Genomic DNA, 22,793 nt, shown 5'->3' with positions numbered 1-22,793 from the left:
AAACAATCAAAAACAGAAAGAAAGAAAAGGAAAGAGAAAGAAAGCACGTCCTAGAAACAGTGGATTTGTAACAACAGAACTTAAGCAAGTTAACCTCACTGTGGCTGCATTGCTGGAAGGTTGTGGGCAGGGGGAAGAAACAGGTGTCAGGGGGTAAATACTGTGTGAGCTGATTTGAGGTGGCCCAGGGTGCTATCCTGGTCTAACAGCCCCTCAACACAGATACCTGGTGTGTCTTACATGGCCTTTGCCAAGACAGGGCACTTCCCTTTTTAAAAAAAAAATTTATTGAAGTAGAGTTGATTTACAATGTTGTGTTAATTTCTGCTGTGCAGCAAAGTGACTCAGTTACACATATGTATACAGATATATATGTGTATATATACACATATCTGTATATACATGTGTATATATATATATATATATACATATCTGTATATACATGTGTATATATACACATATATATACATTCTTTTTTATATTCTTTTCCATTATGGTGTATCACAGGATATTGAATACAGTTCTCTGTGCTATACCGTAGGACCTTGTTGTTAATCCATCCTATATATACTAGTTTGCATCTGCTAATCCCAAACTCCCAATCCACTCCCCTCCCCCTTGGCAACCACAAGTCTGTTCTCTATGTCTTGAGTATGTTTCTGTTTCACAGATAGGTTCATTTGTGTTGTATTTTGGATTCCACGTATAAGTGATATCATATGGTATTTGTGTTTCTCTGTTTGACTTACTTAGTATGATAATCTCTAAGTCTAATGCCATTTGAAATAATGCAAACGGCATTATTCCATTCTTTTTTATGGCTGAGTAATATTCCATTGTGTATATGTACCATGTCTTCTTTATCCATTCATCTGTCGAGGGAAATTTAGGTTGTTTCCACGTCTAGGCTACTGTAAATAAGCACTTCCCTTTTCTTGGTACAGCCTTTTGGTGGGTGGATTCTCTTGGACCCACCCTTTTCAGAGACTGCCTGTTGGGAGTCCTTACTGGGGCCTTATTTGTAACCAAGTGATCTTGCCTTTCAGACCACAGCAGAGAAGTCTCCTGGGGCCTATTTCCTTCCTGAGTTTGCACTGTCCCCTCAGGGAAGTTTTCTGGAAGATACAACAGGGGAGCAGTTCCTCACGTATCGCTATGACGACCAGGTAAGAACTTCATTAAAGAGCCTATTTTTGGCTTTGCCATTTGCCAATGGGCAGGAAACAGTTTCTCAAAAATAACTTCAAAATAATTATATTTCCTCCTTGGCACCACTTATATAATAGACCCATTACACCAGGAAGGACCCCAAGACGCTGGGCTGCTCACACTTGCATGTATCTGCCTGCACAGTGTGTGGTTCTCGTTCTGGTTGGGGCATTGCCTTGAGTGACACATTGTCTTATTTTCATCAGAAATATTTCCATATTAATATAAATATTTAAATTCGTTCACTTCAGCTATTGCCAAATTCATCATGTAATTCTGAAGTTTTCCAAAAGTTCTGTTTTCTGATTAAGCTTTACTTTCTTTGCCCTCTTAGCTCTTACTTTCTTTCTTTTACCAGCACCGAAACTTTTCTTTTCCAAGCCCATTTTCCAGAAAGGGAAAATATAGGCGTGCCTCTGGGTGAGGGCGCGTGTGTGTGCACGTGTGTGTGTGTTTAAATCACTGCACGAAACCCAACTGGAGAGTGAGGCCATGCTTGGCTGAGATGCAGAAACCGCACACTCGGGACTGTGACTCTCCATTCTCGACTTACATTGATGCCCTAACAGCATGGAAGAGTACATATGTCTCTGACATCACTCACAACTTGTTTGAAACAGAGAATTTTGCCAAAGGCAGAGGTTTCTAGCTGATGGGGCCTGAACTTCTGAGGCAGTGGTGCAAACTGGGCTAGGATTTAGGATGATGAGTGACGTTGAAAGATGTTGGTAGACCTTGGCACCTAAGGGGCCAAGTGTGGGTGAGGAATGGGGCAAGAGTGTCTTCTCATGGGACATGACGGGGTGGAGGAAGATGGCCCAGGGACCGAGGTCCGCTGTGCTGTCCTGATCTGTGTGGTCAAGGCTGGTTAGTTCTGGCTTGAGTTGCGCAGGGCCTAGTTAGGGGGTGAAAAATATTGCTTGGAAGGAGGAGCTCTGGGCAGGTCAGTCTGCCGACATGGGTAGATGTAAGATGTGACAGAAGGGAGTGGTACGCGGCTCTGGGGCTGGCTTGGAGGTGGGCAGAGCGCAGATGAGGCTGGGAGGAGGATTAAAGTCTCAGGCAACGTAACTGGTTGATGAAGGATAGAGCATGGAGGGCGAGTAGAGACATCTATTGCAGGGTTCTCTGTATCCCCCTACTCAGGGGGAGGCACCATTGATTTTGATCCTCAGCTTCTACTGCGTGACTTGTGCTTGGTACATTGAGCTCTGGAGCTGGGACTGGGGTGAGGGGCAGGCTGTGAGCCAGTGCATCCAGCTGTGAGCAGGATGCTATCCAGGTAGTCAGGGGCAGGAGTGGGATGAGACCAGTTTTTTTTTTTTAATCAAAATTGTCAACATCAGGGCTTCCCTGGTGGCGCAGTGGTTGAGAGTCTGCATGCCGATGCAGGGCACACGGGTTCGTGCCTCGGTCCAGGAAGATCCCACATGCCACAGAGTGGCTGGGCCCATGAGCCATGGCCACTGACCCTGTGCGTCCGGAGCCTGTGCTCCGCAACGGGAGAGGCCACAACAGTGAGAGGCCCACGTACCGCAAAAAAAAAAAAATTGTCAACATCAATCATTTAAGTTCCCCGAATAGCGAGTCCACAAATAGTTATTACGGGGAGCAGGGGTGGGGTGGAAGATGATTCGATATTCATGTTATAGACCCCAGTTAATCCTTTGGACAGGCATTCGGGCCTGGTTTCTAAGAGGGCCTAAACCATCACATTGCTTTTGGACCTTCTCCCCGATGGATTTTTAGAGGGCCTATGATTTATGGCTCCTTTTAATCAAGAAATTAATGCTCTAACAGGTTTTCATATGAGAGCATCAGAGAAACTAACGGAGGAGGCAGTAAAGGATAGAAGAGAGTGTCTGGAAAATCACGAGCTCTGTGTTTTTTAATTAAAGAGTGGTTGATGCCTTCTCCAGGTTCTGCAGATAAATGATATTTAATATAATAACAATATAAAAGCTAGCAAAAGAGGAAAGTAAGCCCCTTTAGCCTTTCCAAAAGGCCTAAAGCAGATCTTAAAAGTGTGTGGCACGCCTTGGAAATCTTGTCCTGGGACACAGTGTTCTAGAGAGCCCCAGTGAATAGCATATGAAAACATTCTGTGTTGCCCCCACTGTGTATTTCTTTTAAGGGAAAGGAACAAGGTCAAACTATAACAAGCCAATAATAGCACCTACCCTCTGCTACTAAAGGCAAAGAAAATAGGCCTTTGTACCAAACTAGGTGTATCTGTTGAATGAATCTCAGGAATGTAATCATCTAGAGGCTGTTAACCCATCAGCCCAAGCCTTGATTCTCTTTTCTCTTAATGCTGAGTGTGCGGACTGCATTGTAATATCAGGGAGCTTCTTAGGCTCAGGGGAAAAGTTAGATCAGATATGACTCAGTTTGAAAACTCCCCCTATCCTGTAACATACCATAAAATGTGAAGAACATCTAAGAATATAGACTCAGGAGTCAGACTGCTTTGGATTTGAACTCCATTTCTGATGTTTTATTTGCTGTGTGACTTCGGACAAGTTACTTCACTTCTCTGTGCCTCAGTTTTGTCATCTGTGAGATATATGATGGTGTCAACCTCACGGAAATGTTTTAAGGATTAAAGGAGATAATTCATATGTCTCCCTGCACAGGTTCTGGAGCATATAAGCCCGTACTCTAGCTATTGTTATTGCTAGTAATATTATTTGCAAAGACTCAATTCAGAGAATCTGAGATATTCTTATGCTAAAGAAAAGGAAGAAGCATATTCTCCATTAATGTCAAAGGACCTCACACAATATGTTTAATTTTATTTTTCTATAAACTCTTTTTTTTTACCTCTTTATTAGAGTATAATTGCTTTACAATGGTGTGTTAGTTTCTGCTTTATAACAAAGTGAATCAGTTATACATATACATATGTTCCCATCTCTCTTCCCTCTTGTGTCTCCCTCCCTCCCACCCTCCCTATCCCACGCCTCCAGGCCATCACAAAGCACCGACCTGATCTCCCTGCGCTATGCGGCTGCTTCCCACCAGCTATCTACCTTACTTTTGGTAGTGTATATATGTCCATGCCTCTCTCTCGCTTTGTCACAGCTTACACTTCCCCCTCCCCATATCCTCAAGTCCATTCTCTAGTAGGTCTGTGTCTTTATTCCTGTCTTACCCCTAGGTTCTTCATGACATTTTTTTCCTTAAATTCCATATATGTGTGTTAGCATACGGTATTTGTCTTTCTCCTTCTGACTTACTTCATTCTGTATGACAGACTCCAGGTCCATCCACCTCATTACAAATAGCTCAATTTCATTTCTTTTTATGGCTGAGTGTAACAAGCATATAGGTAAAGTACACCCATATCTGAAGTGTAGAACTTGGTAAGTTTTTAAATAACTTTACACCTCTGTAGCCACCACCCAGATCCAGCAATTAAACATTCCCAGCACCCTAGGAAGCTCCTTGGACCCCTTCTGGTCCGTATCCCTCACCCAAGAAGTAACCACCATCCTGACTTCTGTCACTCTTATAGATTCGTTTTGATTTTTACTTTTATATAAATGGAATCATAAAGCACATACTCATTTGTGTTTGGCTTCTTTCACACATCATGATGTCTGAAGGGTTCAACCAAGTTCCTGGATGCAACATAATTTAGGGTTTAATGTCTGTCTGTTGCGCTCTTTGGAACGAACTGTCTCATATTGGAACAGATCGCAGCATATTGGGTGGCATACAGCTTGTTGCAGTTGCTCTTGCACAGAAGTTCCCAAGTTTTCCCTCTAAGGTTTTCAGGGCAGCCCCTCCAAAGATTCCATACCTGGGGTGTGGTGGAGGCAGTGTTCCAGAGTAGCCTTTGTTCCATCCCAGCAGCTGCTGGCATTCCATGGTCAGAAATAGGTCTAGGTCTGTGTGAGTTGCCACCCAGGGCAGTCAGTGTCTGTGCTGTCATGTCGCTTAAGTACACCTACCTGTGGAGTTTGCGGGTCTGTGCCAGAGGCACTGTCCTGCTGTCCCAACGGCCTGAAATCAGAGACAAAGTGCTTATGCTGCAGGCGCTGCTGTCCGGTTACTGAAGTTGTTGGGTCAAAACTGGGTTCGCTAGGAACTTCCTGCCTATCATACTCATTTGGTAAAATGGGAAGCAAGCAGATGGTGTGTTTGCTCTCTTCGACGACCCCTGTAGGACTTTTTTTTTTTTTTTTTTTTAATTTAAGAACATTTTTATTGAAGTAGAGTTGATTTACAATATTGTGTTAGTTTTAGGTGTACAGTAAAGTGATTCAGGTGTATATATCTATTATTTTTTTCAGGTTATTTTCCACTAGATGTTATTACAAAATATTGAATATTGTTCCCTGTGTTATATAGTAAATCCTTTTTTTTAAAAAATTTTATTTTGTTTATTTTTTTTATACAGCCTGTAGGACTTTTTAAAGTATTTTATTCTGGTGTATTTTCATGAAGACCTTCAGGTCACTCTTCAAATGTCTCCTGGATTAGGTGTCTGGAAAACTAATAACCCTGAGGCCAGTAAAGCACAGCTGTGATGTAGGTTGTGTTTAATGAGTCACATAAAAGGCACACTGGGGGTTATACAGGGGGCTGAGACGGCTTCTAGTGAAGAAAGCTGTTCTGAAGCCAACTGGGTAGCAATGCGGTTCAGTGCATGCAGGACCAGTCAGACAGCCTTCGTCTTGCTTCTGCCACTAATTAGCTTGTAATTTAACGAAGTTATCCAACATCTCTGGACCGCAGATGCCTCATTTGTTTTGAAAAACAAAGCGACCGTATTTCATGATCCGAACTCCTTCCCCCGCAAATAGTCTATTTCTCGAAATTACAAAATGATTATTCTACATTGCAGACTGTTAATTGGATCGTTCTGATTATCGAGGCGGGCTTGCCAGCGTTGCAGTGAACTGTTACTTAGAGAATCATAGAATTTTACAACTGGTGGAGACTTTGGCTCAAATGCCTCATTTTACAAGTCAAGAAAACAGAGCCTCTGAATGTGCAAATGACTTACTCAAGGGCACCCGGATGGTCATGTGAAAAAAACTAAAACTTACACTCCACACCTCAGACTCCCCCACTCTGAGATACATCCAGTTGCTTCTCGCAGAAGAATCGCCTAGAAAATTATCTCTTTTCCCAAAAATCCCGATTCCACTGTTACAGTGAATAGGGCTTTGGAGACCTTAGTCCATCCAAGGGGACGATTTCATATTCATGGGTTTCTTCATCAGCTCATTCTTAACTCCTTCGGGAATTTGGAATTAACCATTCTGATAGCATTTATAGGGGGAATTATTATCACAGTAGGAATGACATTGTTTTCAAGGTCTGGGTGAAACGTGGTAGCGGAGATGGAAATGGCACCGACTTCCCATGTAGTGAGCAGATCCTTGGAATGAAAGCGTTCTGACGTTCGGTTGTATCCGTGGTACAAGGTAGTTAAAATGTGTTAGTTTGGGATGACTTGCTAAGGAGCTTGTGGTGGAAAGCCTTGTTAGGCAGCCAGCCTCTGGGGTAGACTCTTTGGTCATTCCTCATGGTGGTTTTAGAGTTTTGTCCCCCAGAGGACCTGTTCACAGGCAAGCAGCTGAGTGTTGGCCGGTTCTAGGAAGTGGAGTCTTGAATTCTGCAGTTTGTTCTTTCTCCATCGCGGATGAGGCAGAACTGAGAGCTGCTCAGCGTCTGCCAAAGTCTCTTTCTGGGAAAGAGGATGGCGAGTCTTCCTATCCTGCCCTTTAACTCACTGAAGCTTTAGACGTGGGGCTTCATGAGTTGTCATGGGACTGACTTAAAAGTCTGTCCCAGGATTCGTGTTTCTCCATTGAAAGTCATTTCTTTTCTTTTTTTTTTTTTAAAAAAAAAGTTAGGGGAACTCTTTGTTTTGCACAAATATTCTTTTCCTTTTGTGTTTTATTTTTTAGCATTTGTTAGGTGCAGGGAAATGTGGAAGGTACGTCTTCCCAGATTTTGTGGATTGGCTATAATGTGCTTCCTCCTTGTGGGCAGCCATGGTGGGATAAAGGGGGTTAAGCACACTTAGAAATTCATGCCCATGTGCATTTTCCTATGGTCCAAGGATTGTCTTTTCGTGTGCACATGTTGATGTAATGTCTACCTTGCCACCTTAGGCTACAAAGCACCAAAAGGCTGAAAAACAAAAACAAAAACAAAAGACACCCAGAGCGTTAACTTGAATTCCAGGCATGTGGGATAAGGCTGGGTGTTAAGTTAGTGGTGGGTTCTGACTTTCCTAAAACTAACCTAGGGTAAATTCTAACATAAGCTTGCAGACACTTGGAAGAGAACCACCTTGATTTCATGTCGCAGAGGTCCTTTTATACTGTCTATACCCATCATCCTTTCTCCCCTGTTACCTTCTGTCTCCCCTGTAACTCCAGGTAAGGAGCCCCTGGCTGATCTGGCATTTGTTTCGTCTCTTTCTGCCCACGTTTAAGTGGATTCAAGATGTTTTTTCAAGTTAACGTTGCTGTTAGCTATACTCTGATCTACCGTTGCTTTCAGCGACCTTGATTTCCAAATTATTGTCTCCTGCTGCTTCCTCCTCCTCCTTTTTTTTTTTTTTTTATTTATTTTATTATTGGCCACGTTGGGTCTTTGTTGGCTGCGTGCGGGCTTTCTCTGGTTGCGGCGAGCAGGGTTGACTCCTCGTTGCGGTGTGTGGGCTTCTCATTGCGGTGGCTTCTCTTGTTGCGGAGCACGGGCTCTAGGCACGCGGGCATCAGTAGTTGTGGCACGCAGGCTCAGTAGTTGTGGCGCACGGGCTTAGTTGCTCCGCGGCATGTGGGATCTTCCCGGACCAGGGCTCGAACCCGTGTCCCCTGCATTGTCAGGTGGATTCTTAACCACTGCGCCACCAGGGAAGTCCCCTCCTCCTCCTTTTAGCTCTTAAAATCTGACTTCCAGTATCTCCTACTTCCACACACCCCCTCACCTTAGACGGGCATCCTTTTCAAGAATTTCACTTCCTTTCCTGGAGTCAAATCCAGGGTTTGGTGCGAATCATTCTACATCTGTAAAATGCTATGTTTGTAAAATTCTGTGTTTGTCAGCATTCTAAGGCCTTACGACGTCATCAATGGAGTCATAGTTGACTCTTCGCTTTCCTCCCCTGGATGCCATCGACTGCCTACTTGTGTGATTTCTCATTTCAGAATGCCTCTCCAATTTGTATTTTCTTTACTGTTTCCATCACCGGGGAGGTAGAGGGCTGGATGTGCGGCCCAGCCCTGACAGGCATCTGGAATTGTAGCATGACAGAGTTGGAAGGAAGTTTAGGGACTCTGTTTTTTCAGGTGAGGAATCTGAGCCCCAGAGAGGAACAGTGTCTTACCCAAGATCACACAGCCAGGCAGTAGCAAAGCCAAGTGCCTGTTCTTTGCCCTGAAGCTCAGTTAAGACATTTTTACATCTAATCTGCGGGTAGGAAAAGTATGAGAGCAATGTTTGAATGAATTTTTAATACGAGTCGTAACAATAATATATTAATAATGAAGCCTTTGGGTAGTCTTCTTTCTAGACGTCTTTTAAATGTCTTTTTTTCTTCAATGATTATGACAAACCAAATTTTCCTCTTCCTTATTTAATTATTGATTTATGCATTCTTTATAAGGACAAGAAATCTGTTTGCTGTGAGTCCATCTTTCTCAAAGTAACTTCTGAACTTTTCATGAATATGTTGGCCGGGAGCTTCATTGTGGTTAAACTGTTGGCAGGCCTCAGAAATATCACTTGATGTTTCCAAGTTATTTATGTAATAGTTTTTAACTTGGGAAGTATATACCAACTTCTGAAGTTTCTAGTGAAGGGAAATGGCCTTCGCCCTCGGACATATAGGGTGTTGTCATTGTCTTTGAGGATCTAGATCACACATTCTCCACAGAGGAGAGTTTTCTGTGTTGTTTCTGGCCTATGTGTAAAATGTTTTTAAGCAGCGAGCCATTTGAGTTTGAATAGCTCATTCCTTTGTTAGTGAGTAATGTTGGTCGAATGTAGTTACGCTCCTTCAGTATTCCAAAGATTTAGCTATCTAATGAGGTGAGCTCACGGTCTGTCAGGAGAAGACAGGAACACACTGATTGGAATGACTTGTACTCGATTCCTAGTTCAAGCGTGCTGCAAATTCACGAACACTGCACACGCGACTGTACGTGCTGTTCTGATCGACTTTGGCACATGTGGAGTCTGAATTTCATTATCCTCGAGCTTTTCACACATCAGCTCGTTCTCAAGCATAAAAGAATTAGGTCTGTTAAGTGGAGAATCAGTTCCAGCCTCTGAAACATGCACACATTTTCCTCTTCGAACGCTGTCTTTCTTGACTCATTTTTGGGATACTGTGTTATTTTTTAAATCATTTTCATCAGGTGGGTTAAATGGTAGATACAAGCTGGTGAAGTTCAAAACGGTCCCAAATGCAGTATCCCCTACACGTCCCTCACTGCAGTCAGGATTGCTGAGAGACAGGGCCCTTGCTGGCTGTGCCCAGACTTCTCTTCTCTCTGAGATCTGGCCAGTCCCTGCCCAGAGATGTTCTAGGTCTTCTAGCACTTTGAGACTAGGTCACTTCCAGTCGTTCTACTGTGTCATCCTCAATCCTTGGATGAAAGAAAGCAAGTGGGCCCCCCTCTCTGCTCGGCTGCGAAATGCGTGCTTCTCTTCAGTGAATGCCAGGACTTGCATTCTGTTGTGGTCTCTCTTCAGGCATAGCAAAGGGAGTGGATTTTGGTGGTGTCTTGCTATCTTGGGCCAGTGCCGGGCTAGGGCCAGGAAGCTGGCCTTGCAGGCTTGCTGTGAGGGTGGGGAGTACATGGCAAGTGGAGGACACACTGGAAGCATGCTATTTCTTTCTCTTGTCAAGGACGACAGAGATTGAGAGAGCTACAAAGCAAAGGTGAGTTGATTTGCTTGCCGGCCGAGACAGAGCCATGTCAGGCAAGAAAAGACCACTGATCTTCTCCAAGCTGAAGTTGGAAGGGCTGGATGTCGAGGCAATAATGGAATTGTTTCCCTATCGTGAGGGATTTTAAGCATTATGTTTTGATTGGCTTATTTCGAGTGTGGAAATGTTTCTTTTTGCTGGGCCAGTTCTGGCCTATATCACAAAAGTACAGGCTTGCTTGCAAAGAGGCTCCTGATGGGCTAAGGCTCTGTGAGGTTTGGGTCATTCCATGGATGCTTTAGTCTGCTCGTGTTCGAAGCTTCCTCACTCTGCACTGTGTTTTCTTGGGTGTGGACTTTGGGTAGTGAAGGCATTCTTGAGGGCTCTTCCAGGTGGTAGGGAAATGGTTCTGGCATGTGGATGCCTTTGACCAGTTGGAGAAGTACCTTGGAAGTGTCTATAGTGTTATTCTCTAGATTACCTTTTATGAGACTTGTAATATGAGTCTCGTGTCAACTTTCGTAGGTGGCCAACTGTCCTAGTTTTCTTGGGACTGAGATAATCCAGGCAAACTGGAACAGTTGATCACCCAACTTTCCAGGCCAGACTTTTCTGTGCACTCTTGGGCTGGAGTTACCAATGGGGATCAGTGGCCCTGAGGTCGAGGTGCTGCTGGCTACTGTGCTTGGTGGGACATTCTAAGGGCAAGTGGGGGACAAGGGTGTAGGTGTTAGGGATGTCCCATTTGGACATTCTCTCGGCATTGCCTTCCAGTGAATTTCCAGGTCTGGTTTTATCAATGAAGCTTTCATGTGTCCATTCACTTGGGTCTTCTCCATCTGCTGTCTTTGCACAAATTGTCCCAGTTGCTTGGAACGTCCTCCTCTGCTTCTTATCCCCCCGCTCCCTCCCCTCACCTCTCCCTCCCCTCACCTGGCATCTCTGTTGAACCCTTGTTCATCCTTCAGCTCAACTATTACTTCCTCAAGGAAGTCCCCTGATAACATCCTCACTTTTACTGCCCACCCAGGTGAGATTAGGTCTGCTTGCTTGCTTCCTTTCTTTAGCATCCTGGGAGCTTTCTTCTTGTAGCATTTTCTGCCTCTCAAGCAGGCTATCACTAACCTTCCCGGGTGGCAGGAGGGAGTGAGGAGAGAGGAGTGGGTGTAAAGAGAGAGTGTGCCTGGTCAGTTTGAATTTCTAGTGGTGGTCTGGGTGACTTATTTATCCAAACAGCAAATCCCGTGGAGATGCTGCATCATGAACTATTTCAAGAAAACATGATCCAGGATCTGAGGTTTGGAGCACTTTCGACGAGCCCCATGTCCCCAGGGTTGGCAGTGATAGCCCAGGACAGTGACGGATGGCTTTTAATATTGCCTCTTCCCAGAAACCGTTTCAATTACGTTCGTCATTCTGCACATGCACAAATATCATTTTGGACAGGTTTCCACTTCTAAAAGTTTGTAATATGTGGCTGCTTTCAGGAATACATTTGAGTTCTGTGGAAATTAAAGTACATAACATAACAGACACCTCCGTTTCCCGAACTGGATCTAACTCATTAAGGATGTTACCGAGTCCTTAAAGAGGACTTTAACCTCTCCTTCGAGGTTCTGACATTAATTCCCCCTCTTGTGCTCCCAGCACAGGGATTATTTCCTCCTCTGACTCTCGACTGGGCTCTGAGCCTCTTCGGGGTAGGGACTGTGTCTTTGCATCACCATAGGCTCAGATCTTACTTCATGGCCTGGCACGTAGTAGACGCACAATGAACGTTTGCTTGTTGAAGGTTACATCCCTTGTCAAAAACCTTAAGTGGGTCCCACTGGTTTCCTTCTCTGAAATAGCTCATTCCTGACCGGCATTCAGGTCCCTACATAGCTTGGTCCCTTAGCCCCCATTTCTTTTTGTATGCCCAGTGCTCTGGCCAAAATGGACCGCAGGTTCTTTCCAGCCTTTGCCTGTGCCAGGCCCTTGGCCGACCAGGCTCCTCACTGAGTGTCTGTGTTTCCTGCAGTGCCCAGCTTAGACAGCATCTCCTCCAGGTAGCTTTGAGAGAAGTCCTCAGGGTAAAGCGCTTTCTTTCTGTTCTTTGGAGAGGAGCAGCTCATCCTTGCTTAGGGCCCCAAGACTTCATCTGGGTTTGTAATTATTTATGTGGATGTCTTATCTCTTCTACTAGAATAAGAGCAATTCTAGAGCGAGCCTGTGTAACTTCTCTGTGTCTCCCATGGACACCGACTGGATAGAAGGCCGACTTCCAGCAGTGATAAGACTTGGAGAAATTCTAACTATACCTTTATTTCTGAGTTTTCTTTAAGGAATGGAATAAATGCTTCAAAAATGTTATTTATCCTTGGTTATAGCAAAGAGTCTATCCTGATTTCTTTCTTGTGTGCATGTGTGTGTATATTCATTTCTATTTTTTACTCTCTACCTGCAGCTGTGGGGAAATATGTTCTTTCTTTCAAACACTGTTAGCCCAAAGGCTTGGTTGGAGAATCAGATTGTTCTCTTTTTTGGACACTGGCTTCTCTGCTTTCGATTCTCAACTTTTTCCATGTGGCAGACCACCAACAAGGACAGAACTCCCAGTCCCTTTGAGTGTATCCTTCTCTTAACCTCTTCCCTCCGGGATGTAACACTGACAAGTTTTCAATTCTGCGAAGTTTAAAATGGTTGAGAAATTTTTCCTTTCTCATTAAAAAAAGGCAAGATTTTTGACTCAAAAATTTGCCTTTGAATTAGGTTTCTGCTACATGAAAATACACGTGTATTGAATAGAGCTGTGATACATTAAATACGTACATTTAATACAACTATGCTCTCTATAAAAACCTAATCCTCAACACACCATTCCCATGAAAGATTATAGTGCTGTGAACTTAGGCGTTTCATATTTGACATCCGTGCTGGTAGCAGCAGTAGGGTAAGGAACAGTCATTCATTCATTCCCTCAGTAAATGTTGATTGAATCTCTGCAGCATGCCAGACAGTGTGCTGGGTGTAGGATGTAATGATGTGAAACAGTATTGCATCCATAATAACTCCTGCAATTCCAATCTCGAAAGCTAGGGAAGAGGAAGCTTTTTTCTAGTTCAAATAAAACTAAGATTGGGGCTTCCCTGGTGGCGCAGTGGTTAAGAATCCACCTGCCAATGCAGGGGACACGGGTTCAAGCCCTGGCCCGGGAAGATCCCACGTGCCTCTGAGCAACTAGGCCCGTGCGCCACAACTACTGAGCCTGTATGCCTAGAGCCCGTGCTCCACAACAAGGGAAGCCACCGCACTGAGAAGCCCGTGCACCACAACAAAGAGTGGCCCCCGCTCGCCGCAACTAGAGAAAGCCTGCACGCAGCAACGAAGACCCAAGGCAGCGAAAAATAAATAAATTTAAAAAATGAATGTATTAAAAAAATAAACAACTAAGATTATAGCTGCCTTTATTAAGCAGCCTCCATATACAGGAACTGTATCAGATATTATATGTGAGTTATAATTAGTTACTCCTCAAAAAAAAAATCCTCTGCGTGTGCTCTGTGCAGCACGTGTAGTAAAACTGACAATATGGGAAGGATTAGCGTGGCCCCTGTACAAGTTGGGATGAAACTTGTGAAGAGTTGAAAAAAAAAGTGGGAGAGAATAAGGTACAGGGGCGAGGGATAGAAGCTAAGCTTCTCTGTATCCATTTGAATTTGGAATCAAGCAAATAATTTACAAAATTCTAAAACAAAATTAGATTTAAAAAGTACGATTCCTAAAAATAAAATAACACAACTGAAAAAAATCTGTGTTTTCAGCTGAGGGCAGTAACCGCATAGAGAAGAATTATTCCAAGTAACTTTAAGACATATTAATTTGACTGTAAGTGGGTATATCCAAGGCCAAAAAGAACTAAAAATAAAATCATAAAATTTTTGTAGGGATCACATTGTTGACGGTAGCATTGGCAGTGCTATTCTGAGACTTCTATGGGGGTAATGTGGGATAAAGCAAATGAACAATACAGGTGGATAATCTAATTTTTATTTCTGGCATTCTTGAGAACCCAGATTCTCAGTGAAGGAGCGAGGGGATACAAATATAAGAGAGAAGAAATTAAGTAAAAACCCTATAGTCCTAAAATGGAACTGTAAGTCTCTGTAAAAACTCCTGAGGTGTTTTATCTTAAACAAAAACAAAATGGAACATATTTTCTCACTCTATTCACTGAAAAGTCCTAAAAACAGTGACCAAATGGCCAACTTACTAGCAACTTACCTAATGTCCAGATTATGGTCTCTAAATACCATTTTCTACTTAAAAGGAACCAGAACTCCATGGAAAAATGGCTTATTCCAGGTCTGTGGGGGGTGGAAATATGCAAAATTAACCTGGGACATCATGTAATTACCAGGTAGTAAGGAAGCTGTCCAGACTAATAGTCCGATCGAAAGGGCTCAGCCAACTTGTAGAGACGCTTACGAGCATAAATTGGGACAATCTGAGCATCAGTAAGAATAAAAACTGCAGGGCTTCCCTGGTGGCGCAGTGGTTGAGAGTCCACCTGCCGATGCAGGGGACACGGGTTCGTGCCCCGGTCCGGGAAGATCCCACGTGCCGCGGAGCGGCTGAGCCTGCGCGTCCGGAGCCTGTGCTTCGCAATGGGAGAGGCCACAACAGTAAGAGGCCCGCCTACTGCAAAAAAAAAAAAAAAAAAAAAAAAAAAAAGAATAAAAACTGCAAAGGATATATATATATATATCAACTATATTTAAATTCCTAAGTCAACAATGACACTAGAATGTATTAGTCAATGTTGGCAGGTGTTAGGGTATCAACTCATGACACTGGAAACCAATAAGGGGAGAAAAAACCCCAAACATTTATCCTTTCTTCTCTATATGACTGTGACCAAATAGTAGAGGAGGAGATTTTGTCTTAACAGAAATACTCCTGCTAGTAAATAAAGGCGGGGTGACAGAATGAGCATGTCATCACGGTGCAACCCCTAATGAATGTGATGGTTCTAGGCATGGAATATCAACAGCTGCGAATATCACAAGAAGAGAGACAACCAAACGTGATGCGTCGCATGCTGGAAGAGCACAGTACCATCTGTGCTTCCCACCACCTTCCTAAAAAATAAAGGCTCTAGGGAATTCCCTGGCAGTCCAGTGGTTAGAGCTCGGCGCTTTCACTGAGGGGCCCAGGTTCCATCCCGGGTCGAGAAACTAAATCCAGCAAGCCGCACCCCGTGGCTAAAAGAACAACAAAAAAGTCAAGGCTCTAGATCCACCTGCCCATTTATAAGAAGTAACAGAGAAACAGGTACAGAGAAACGTTAAACTCATCCATGGGTCTGCAACACCAGAATCCAGACAGGAGGAAACTTTACAGGACAAAGAGCACAGTTTCTTCGACAAATATGTTGTTAAAGAAAAAAAAAAAAAAAAAAAAGACTAGACGGAAACCAAAAAGATGAAAGGAGATGTAGAAGATATATCAACCAGTTGCAGTATGTGGACCTTATTTAGATCCTGATTTCAACAAACAAGAAACCCCAAATGACAATACCATTTATGACATAAGAAAATTGGAAAATTAATATTTTATTGCCAATTGCTAAATTTTAAGATGTGAAAGCAGCATTGTGATTATGTTTTAAAAGAGTGTCTTTTGTAGAGGCACATGACAATGTTTACTGATAAAATGACATGATATTTTGCATTTGCTTCAAGATAATGGGGAGTAGGTGGGTGGTGGATGGATCAGAATTGACCTTGGGTTGCTGATTGTGGGGTGGAATGAGGGATTATGGGGAGTAGGTGGGTGGTGGATGGATTAGAATTGACCTTGGGTTGCTGATTGTGGGGTGGAATGAGGGATCCTTCGGGTTCATTTTACTATTCTATCTTTATGTATATTTGAAAATTTCCATAATAAAAAGTAAAAGGGTAACAATTACCCAACAACAAAATGAAACAACATTCCTGTGAGGTGGCTAGTATCATTTCATATTATTAATAAGGAAGTTGCAGCTTGGAAGAATTAATGACCTCATCAAACCTAGTCTTTCTCAAGGGAAGAGTTCATTTTTTCCCATACTAGGTTGCATACCTAAAATTAAATAATGCAAATTAAAAAATATCAAATTCACAGGAAAGAACTTGATTAGAAAAATATTTTGCAATTAGATGTTTATTCTATAGATGGTTCTTTAGTGTTTGGCTCCTGACCTCTTTGCCAGATTAAAATATGACATAAAATAGTTTTCAGGGGCTTCCCTGGTGGCGCAGTGGTTGAGAGTCCGCCTGCTGATGCAGGGGACACGGGTTCGTGCCCTGGTCCGGGAAGATCCCCCATGCCGCGGAGCGGCTGCGCCCGTGAGCCATGGCCGCTGAGCCTGTGAGTCCGGAGCCTGTGGTCCGCAATGGGAGAGGCCACGGCAGTGAGAGGCCCGTGTACTGCAAAAAAAAAAAAAAAAAATAGTTTTCATTAGTCCAAAATTATATGAACAATAAACTAAAGTTTAATTTATGAGTATTCCATGGGGCTTTGTAAAAGCATCCCATGATGTTTCCCACATTCTGAAACCAGAACATGTTTGAGAAGCATTGATTTAGAGGTTGGTGACAAAAGGTATTTTGGAGTTCTGGCATTTACAAAGATAAGAATGTGTCTGCCAGTGGGCATTGCATTCTGAATGACTGTGTTCAGCACTAAAATATTTCAATAACACTAAGTATGCCCTGCAATTGCAAGTGAAACTGTGTTACCATTAACATATTTTACAGGTTGAGTCTATTTTGTGTCCTAACTTGGAGCAGCTTCATTTCCTGCCCCATTACAGGATAGTGCTCTTAGTACACAAGCATCCCAAATTCAACCCATTTTAAGACGTGGATTTATTAATGCCATGAACTTGGGGTAAATTCTTAGCAGAAATATTTTAACAGCGTATTTTCTCTTAGTTTTAAGACAAAATAGTCACAGTTTTTAAGTTAAAAAATACTTCATTAAGCTTGCCAAATTTTATTGCAGAATATTAGAATAAGAAGCCTAAAAAATAAATGCAAAAATCCTTTTGTTCTTTCCCAGGTTCAGATGAAGAGTATAGGAAGTCTTTTTTCTATACAGTTTAGTTATATATATCGATACAGATACATCGATGTATGTAAATGTTGCAATTTATTTAGGAGCGTAAGTACTTCTTTTTTTTTTTTTTTTTTTGTGGTACGCGGGCCTCTCACCGCTGTGGCCTCTCCCGTTGCAGAGCACAAGCTACGGACGCGCAGGCTCAGTGGCCGTGGCTCACGGGCCTAGCCGCTCTGCGGCACGCGGGATCCTCCCGGCCCGGGGTACGAACCCGCGTCCCCCGCATCGGCAGGCGGACTCCCAACCACTGCGCCACCAGGGAAGCCCCATAAGTACATTTTAAGTTAGCAAAGCTGACCCATTTGGCAGAGCTATCAGAGGTTGCCTTGAAGTTTCATTTTGGTCTGCCATGTGTGATCTTGTAGCGATGCTCTACATCTCTCTATTAGGCCTCCCTCTTGCCACACAGTGCAGGAAATCTTGTTTTAAACGACCAGAATTCAGGAATTCCCTGGCGGTCCAGTGGTTAAGACTTTGGCAGGGGGCGTGGGTTTGATCCCTGGTCAGGGAACTAAGATCCCATATGCTGCAATGTGAGGCCAAAAACAAACAAACACACACCAGAATTCATCTGATCATCAATATCATTAAATACCTGGCATACTCTAATGCTTATGAGCATTTAGTGGTGTTGGACCCCACAGTCATTTTGCCCCATATGCACCTGCTGGTGACTCAGACTCAGAGATTCCTTAGTAAAGTATTGGGGTGAATAAAGTGTCTTTCCCTACAGGTCTCTGAGAGACCTCCCCACCACCACAACATACCCTCGTTTAACTCCTGCTCGGTTTTAATCTGATTCTAGATGGATTACTCTCTCTAAAAAAGTATAAGCACGGGATGTCACAGAAGCGAAAAAATGTTCTTCAGTTTGAGAGAAAGGGAACCTCCAATTCTCTTAACACTCTTAGATATTGCCTCCCTCCAAAATAGATTTGCAACAAGAAACCTAAGAAATACAGCACACTGACTGGTTTGTTTTTAAGTCATTACCTCTCGGAAACTCACTTAGACCATCAGGCGGTATAGCAGGCTGAGGTGAACAAAGACTAAAAAAGAGGAAAAGCATAGTTTCAAAGGAAATCAAGATGCAGGAGGTATTAAGCATTCTGGATTCAGCAGAAAATTGAACCAGTGAAAACAAATTTCAGAAATTTAGTAACAGGGGAAAAGGACAGGGAAATAAAATCGATGAGAAGGAGATTGTAGCTATGTTATACACATCTCAGAGAGCTAACCTATGTACTCACAAATGACAGAAGAGATCAGGTGGAAGAGAAGAAGAAATTAAATATATGCTATAAGACATGTTTGATTTACTAAAAGCTTTTGTGAAAAAAATCCAAAAATATCACTAATATCTATGTTGATTGTATTGCATTCTGATTTTTAAAAAAAAGTGGGAAGCAGCATCTTAGAATTTAGGAAATGCAGATATAGAAAAAATGAACACACGGAGATGAATATAGCCCATGTTCTCTGAGTCTAAGTAATCCAAATAAACATTAAGAAAAGATGTTTTAAGCCAAAAAACTATAAACACTTAGAAGTTTAAAAATATTCTCCTAAAGCAATGATTTATCAAAGAGGAAATGAGGAGTGCAATTACACACTTCGTAGGAAATAACAAAAAAGAGAATACTACCTCAAAAATCATAATTAACTATAATCTATATTGAGAAGTAAACATATAGCCTCAAATACTTTCAGTAAATGTAAACATTTAATAGAGTCAACAAGTGGTATTAGAACAATTGGTTAACCATTTAGAGGAAGTTAAAAGTCTTTTCCATATGACAAAATAAATTCCACATGGATTGGAGAGTTAAATAAAAATTAAACCATAAAAATATAATAAGACTGTAAAAATAGATGTTTCTCAAATTTGTGATGGAGAAACTCACAATGAATGGAAAATGAAGTGTATTGATGACTTTGACTACTTAGAAGGCTTAAAATGTATACTTATTGAAAATCATTCAAATGAAAAGTTAAAGGAAAATACATAATACAAATTAGGTTAAAATGCTTACTGTTTAAAATACTTTGTAAGAAAAATTAAGGAAAACAGATGGTAAAGGAAAATAATTTATTCTTCTAAAAGGAAAGCAGAAGATCCACCAAGTCATATGGAAAGATTCAACGTCCCTTATAATCAATAAAATGTAAATCCAAGCAATGACCAAATAGCATCACCCCCAACTTTACTTAAAAAAAGAAAAAGTATGAAAACCCAGTGCTGGTGATTGTGATGGGAAAGATTAGGCTTATGTGATGCTATTGAATAATAATAAGTGCAATGCTTTGGTAAGCAGTTCTGCAACCTTTATTAGGAACCTCAAAAATATGTTTACTTTTAGACCCAGCTAATGTCTTTTCTGAGAATTACTCGAGGGAATATTTTAGGTTTAAAAAAAAGGTTTATTCAAAAGTACATTAATCTCATCATTGTTTATAATATGTGAAAACCAGGACCAATCGAAATATCAAACCATAAAGAAATGGTCGAGTAAATTATGGGATTTCTAAGATGGAGTATTACAAAATTTTTATTACATATACACTTTCAAAATAACATGGGACACATTAATATTATATCCATAAGTTGAAAGATTAGGTCACAAAATCATACAAGTCTCCAATTTTGTTCATATGTGGATGGAAATAAGAACATCAAGAAATACCCCAATACCATTGTAAAGCAATGATACTCCAATAAAGATGTTAAAGGAATACCCCAAGCTGTTAACAGTGGTTATCTTTGGATTGTAGAATTATGGATGTTTCAAATTTTCTTTTAAATATATTTTCCAGGTTTTATGCAAATAAGAGTATAATACTTTGATCGTTAAAACATGATAAATATTCTTTTTTTTTTTTTTTTTTTTTTGCGGTACGCGGGCCTCTCACTGTTGTGGCCTCTCCCGTTGCGGAGCCCAGGCTCCGGACGCGCAGGCTCAGCGGCCATGGCTCACGGGCACAGCCGCTCCGCGGCATGTGGGATCCTCCCGGACCGGGGCACGAACCCACGTCCCCTGCATCGGCAGGCGGACCCTCAACCACTGTGCCACCAGGGAAACCCCAATATTCTTTTTAAATAGTGATGAAGGACCACTCAGGGCGAGTGGCTACCAATACTGGGATACCCTGAAGGTTGGGGGCAATTTTAATAAATGGAAAGGATTGGGGAATGGATGTCCAAGACTCACACTTATTTAATAAGCGACCACCTTCTTCTATGTCTGGTGGGTCATTGCTCTTGTTTTTCTTTGAAGAACTTCACTAATGAGATAGAAGACCTCACCTTTACTTTTGTCTTCTATGGAGAAACTTTATTTTCCTGTGGAAATCTTTTCCTTTTTTCACTTTTTAGAGCAGAGAAGTCTGCAGGATTCAGCCTTGGGGCATGCATATGTTTAGGTGTTCAATTTCACCTCCACAAACACACACACAATGATTCCCCTCCCTCTACATTTGGGTGAAATGCATACTGTAATGTGAATATGAATACCTGTCTGTCAATACAAACACTAATCAATAAAGTGTTAGTTTGAAACAGTAATTTTCATTACTCATTAAAGTTGCTCATGTTAAATCATTTAATAGAATAATTTTGTGATTAAAAAGGTATAAAAAATTGAGGTTGGACATGTTTGACAAAGGAAGAGAACCCCCTAGAAATGTTCCCTTGCAGTTAACACTCAAAACCTGAGAACTTGCACCCTGGTTTGAGAAAGATTTCCTTGAAAGAAAAACCCAATCACTTTGGGTGATCCATTGGCTTGAACACAATCATCAACGTAAATACAAAAGGGAACAGGGACATCATTTGGCTATAATGTGTCCCCACCCTCAGATGAGCCTCAACATGCTTAGATTAATTTTTTAGATTATGTCTGCAGTGGAAACTCAGCATAGAAAATTCAAAAATACTGGACCTCTATGGATCTCAGTTTGAAAAAGACCACCCAGGTCTGTGGTTTTTGCATTAATTTCAGAGGAACAGAATTGTCACAGAGCAGGTAATCTAGTGGTGTGGTATCTGACCTGTAGGTCCTAATTTTTTTTTTCTTTAAGAGATGGATAACATCTAAAAACTGACATTAAAAATCTGATGTTTAGGGCTTCCCTGGTGGCGCAGTGGTTGAGAGTCTGCCTGCCGATGCAGGGGACACGGGTTCGTGCCCCGGTCTGGGAGGATCCCACATGCCGCGGAGCGGCTGGGCCCGTGAGCCATGGCCGCTGGGCCTGCGCGTCCGGAGCCTGTCCTCCGCAACGGGAGGGGCCACAGCAGTGAGAGGCCCGCGTAACGCATAAAAAAAAAAAAAAAAAAAAAAAAAATCTGATGTTTAAAAATGACATGGGGGGGATGGTAGTGGTGGGATGAATTGGGAGATTGGGATTGACATGTATACACTAATATGTATGAACTAGATTAATAAGAACCTGCTGTATAAAAAATAAATAAATTAAATAAAAAAAAAATAAAAATACAGGAACAGATGAGGGTAGAGTAGGGGATAGGAACCCAGGCCTGAGGCCTGAGGAATGCCGCGGATGAAGGTTAGGTAGAGAAGAAAAAGCCAGGAATGCAGGGAGTGTGAAGAGGGAAGGACACTGCAGGAAGATGACCACACTTTCCCATTATCTTGTTATCCTAAAGTTTCCCATGGTTTTGCCTCCATTCCGTAAGTTTGTAAGATTTATTTCCTCATTTTTCTCCAGTGCCATTGCAAAAGAGGAAGTTTTTCTTCTTGTTTTACAGGGAGAAAACTCTTTGGTTTATCTCAGCTTTATATTTCTGTTTAACTTTTCTGTTAAAATAAAATGAAATTCTGATATGTGTTGCAATATGGTTGAATCTTGAAAACACTTTGCTGAGATAATCCAGACATAAAAGGATAAATATTGTATAATTCCATTTATATGAGATACCCAGAACAGGCAAATTCATAGAGACAGAAAGTAGAATAGAAGTTTCCAGGGGCTCGGCAGAGAAAGGAATGCGGAGTTGTTTAATGATATAGAGCTTCTGTTTGGATGATGAAAAAGGTCTGGAAATAGATAGAGGTAATGATTGCACAACATCGTGAATGTACCTAATGCCACAAAACTGTACACTTTAAAATGGTTAAAATAGTAAATTTTGTTTTATATATATATATACTATAAATATATAACATAAATATTGTATATTATATATGTGCAATAAAAATATAAATAAAAATTTTAAATAAAATACGTACAGTAAGAGGAAAATAAAAAAAAAATAAAAATGACATGGAACATTTTAGAATGTGCTGGGTCACTTGCAGGTACTGATTACCCAGAGAAGGTGCTAGTGATAAGGCCAGGAGAACTGGCCACCTAGGAAGTTCCAAACCAATGCATTGTCCAAGTGGGAACTCCAGGAATAAGGCCTGCAGAGTTGAATCTGAAATGCTGTCCGAAGCCTGGAATGGTGAACTAAGGACTGAGGCTGGAGCATCTTCCTCAGAATGGTGCCTAGGTCACTCTGTATGGCAAAGGGGAAAGAAGGGAG

The 22,793-nt window shown here is 41.9% G+C and overlaps 1 protein-coding gene across 1 annotated transcript in view; it reads left to right on the top strand.

Annotated features, from left to right (window-relative positions):
- Positions 1 to 22,793, top strand: part of ADAMTSL3 (ADAMTS like 3) — a 387,063-nt gene that overhangs the window by 59,913 nt on the left and 304,357 nt on the right. The window contains 1 exon segment of the mRNA XM_032622232.1: positions 1,047 to 1,166. Within this exon segment, the coding sequence (XP_032478123.1) occupies positions 1,047 to 1,166 (120 nt within the window).

This window comes from Phocoena sinus, chromosome 2, assembly GCF_008692025.1.
Source record: "Phocoena sinus isolate mPhoSin1 chromosome 2, mPhoSin1.pri, whole genome shotgun sequence".
NCBI classification, from domain to species: Eukaryota; Metazoa; Chordata; class Mammalia; order Artiodactyla; family Phocoenidae; genus Phocoena; species Phocoena sinus.
Note: the sequence above shows the minus strand (reverse complement) of the source record. Positions and strands in the feature narration are given on the sequence as shown.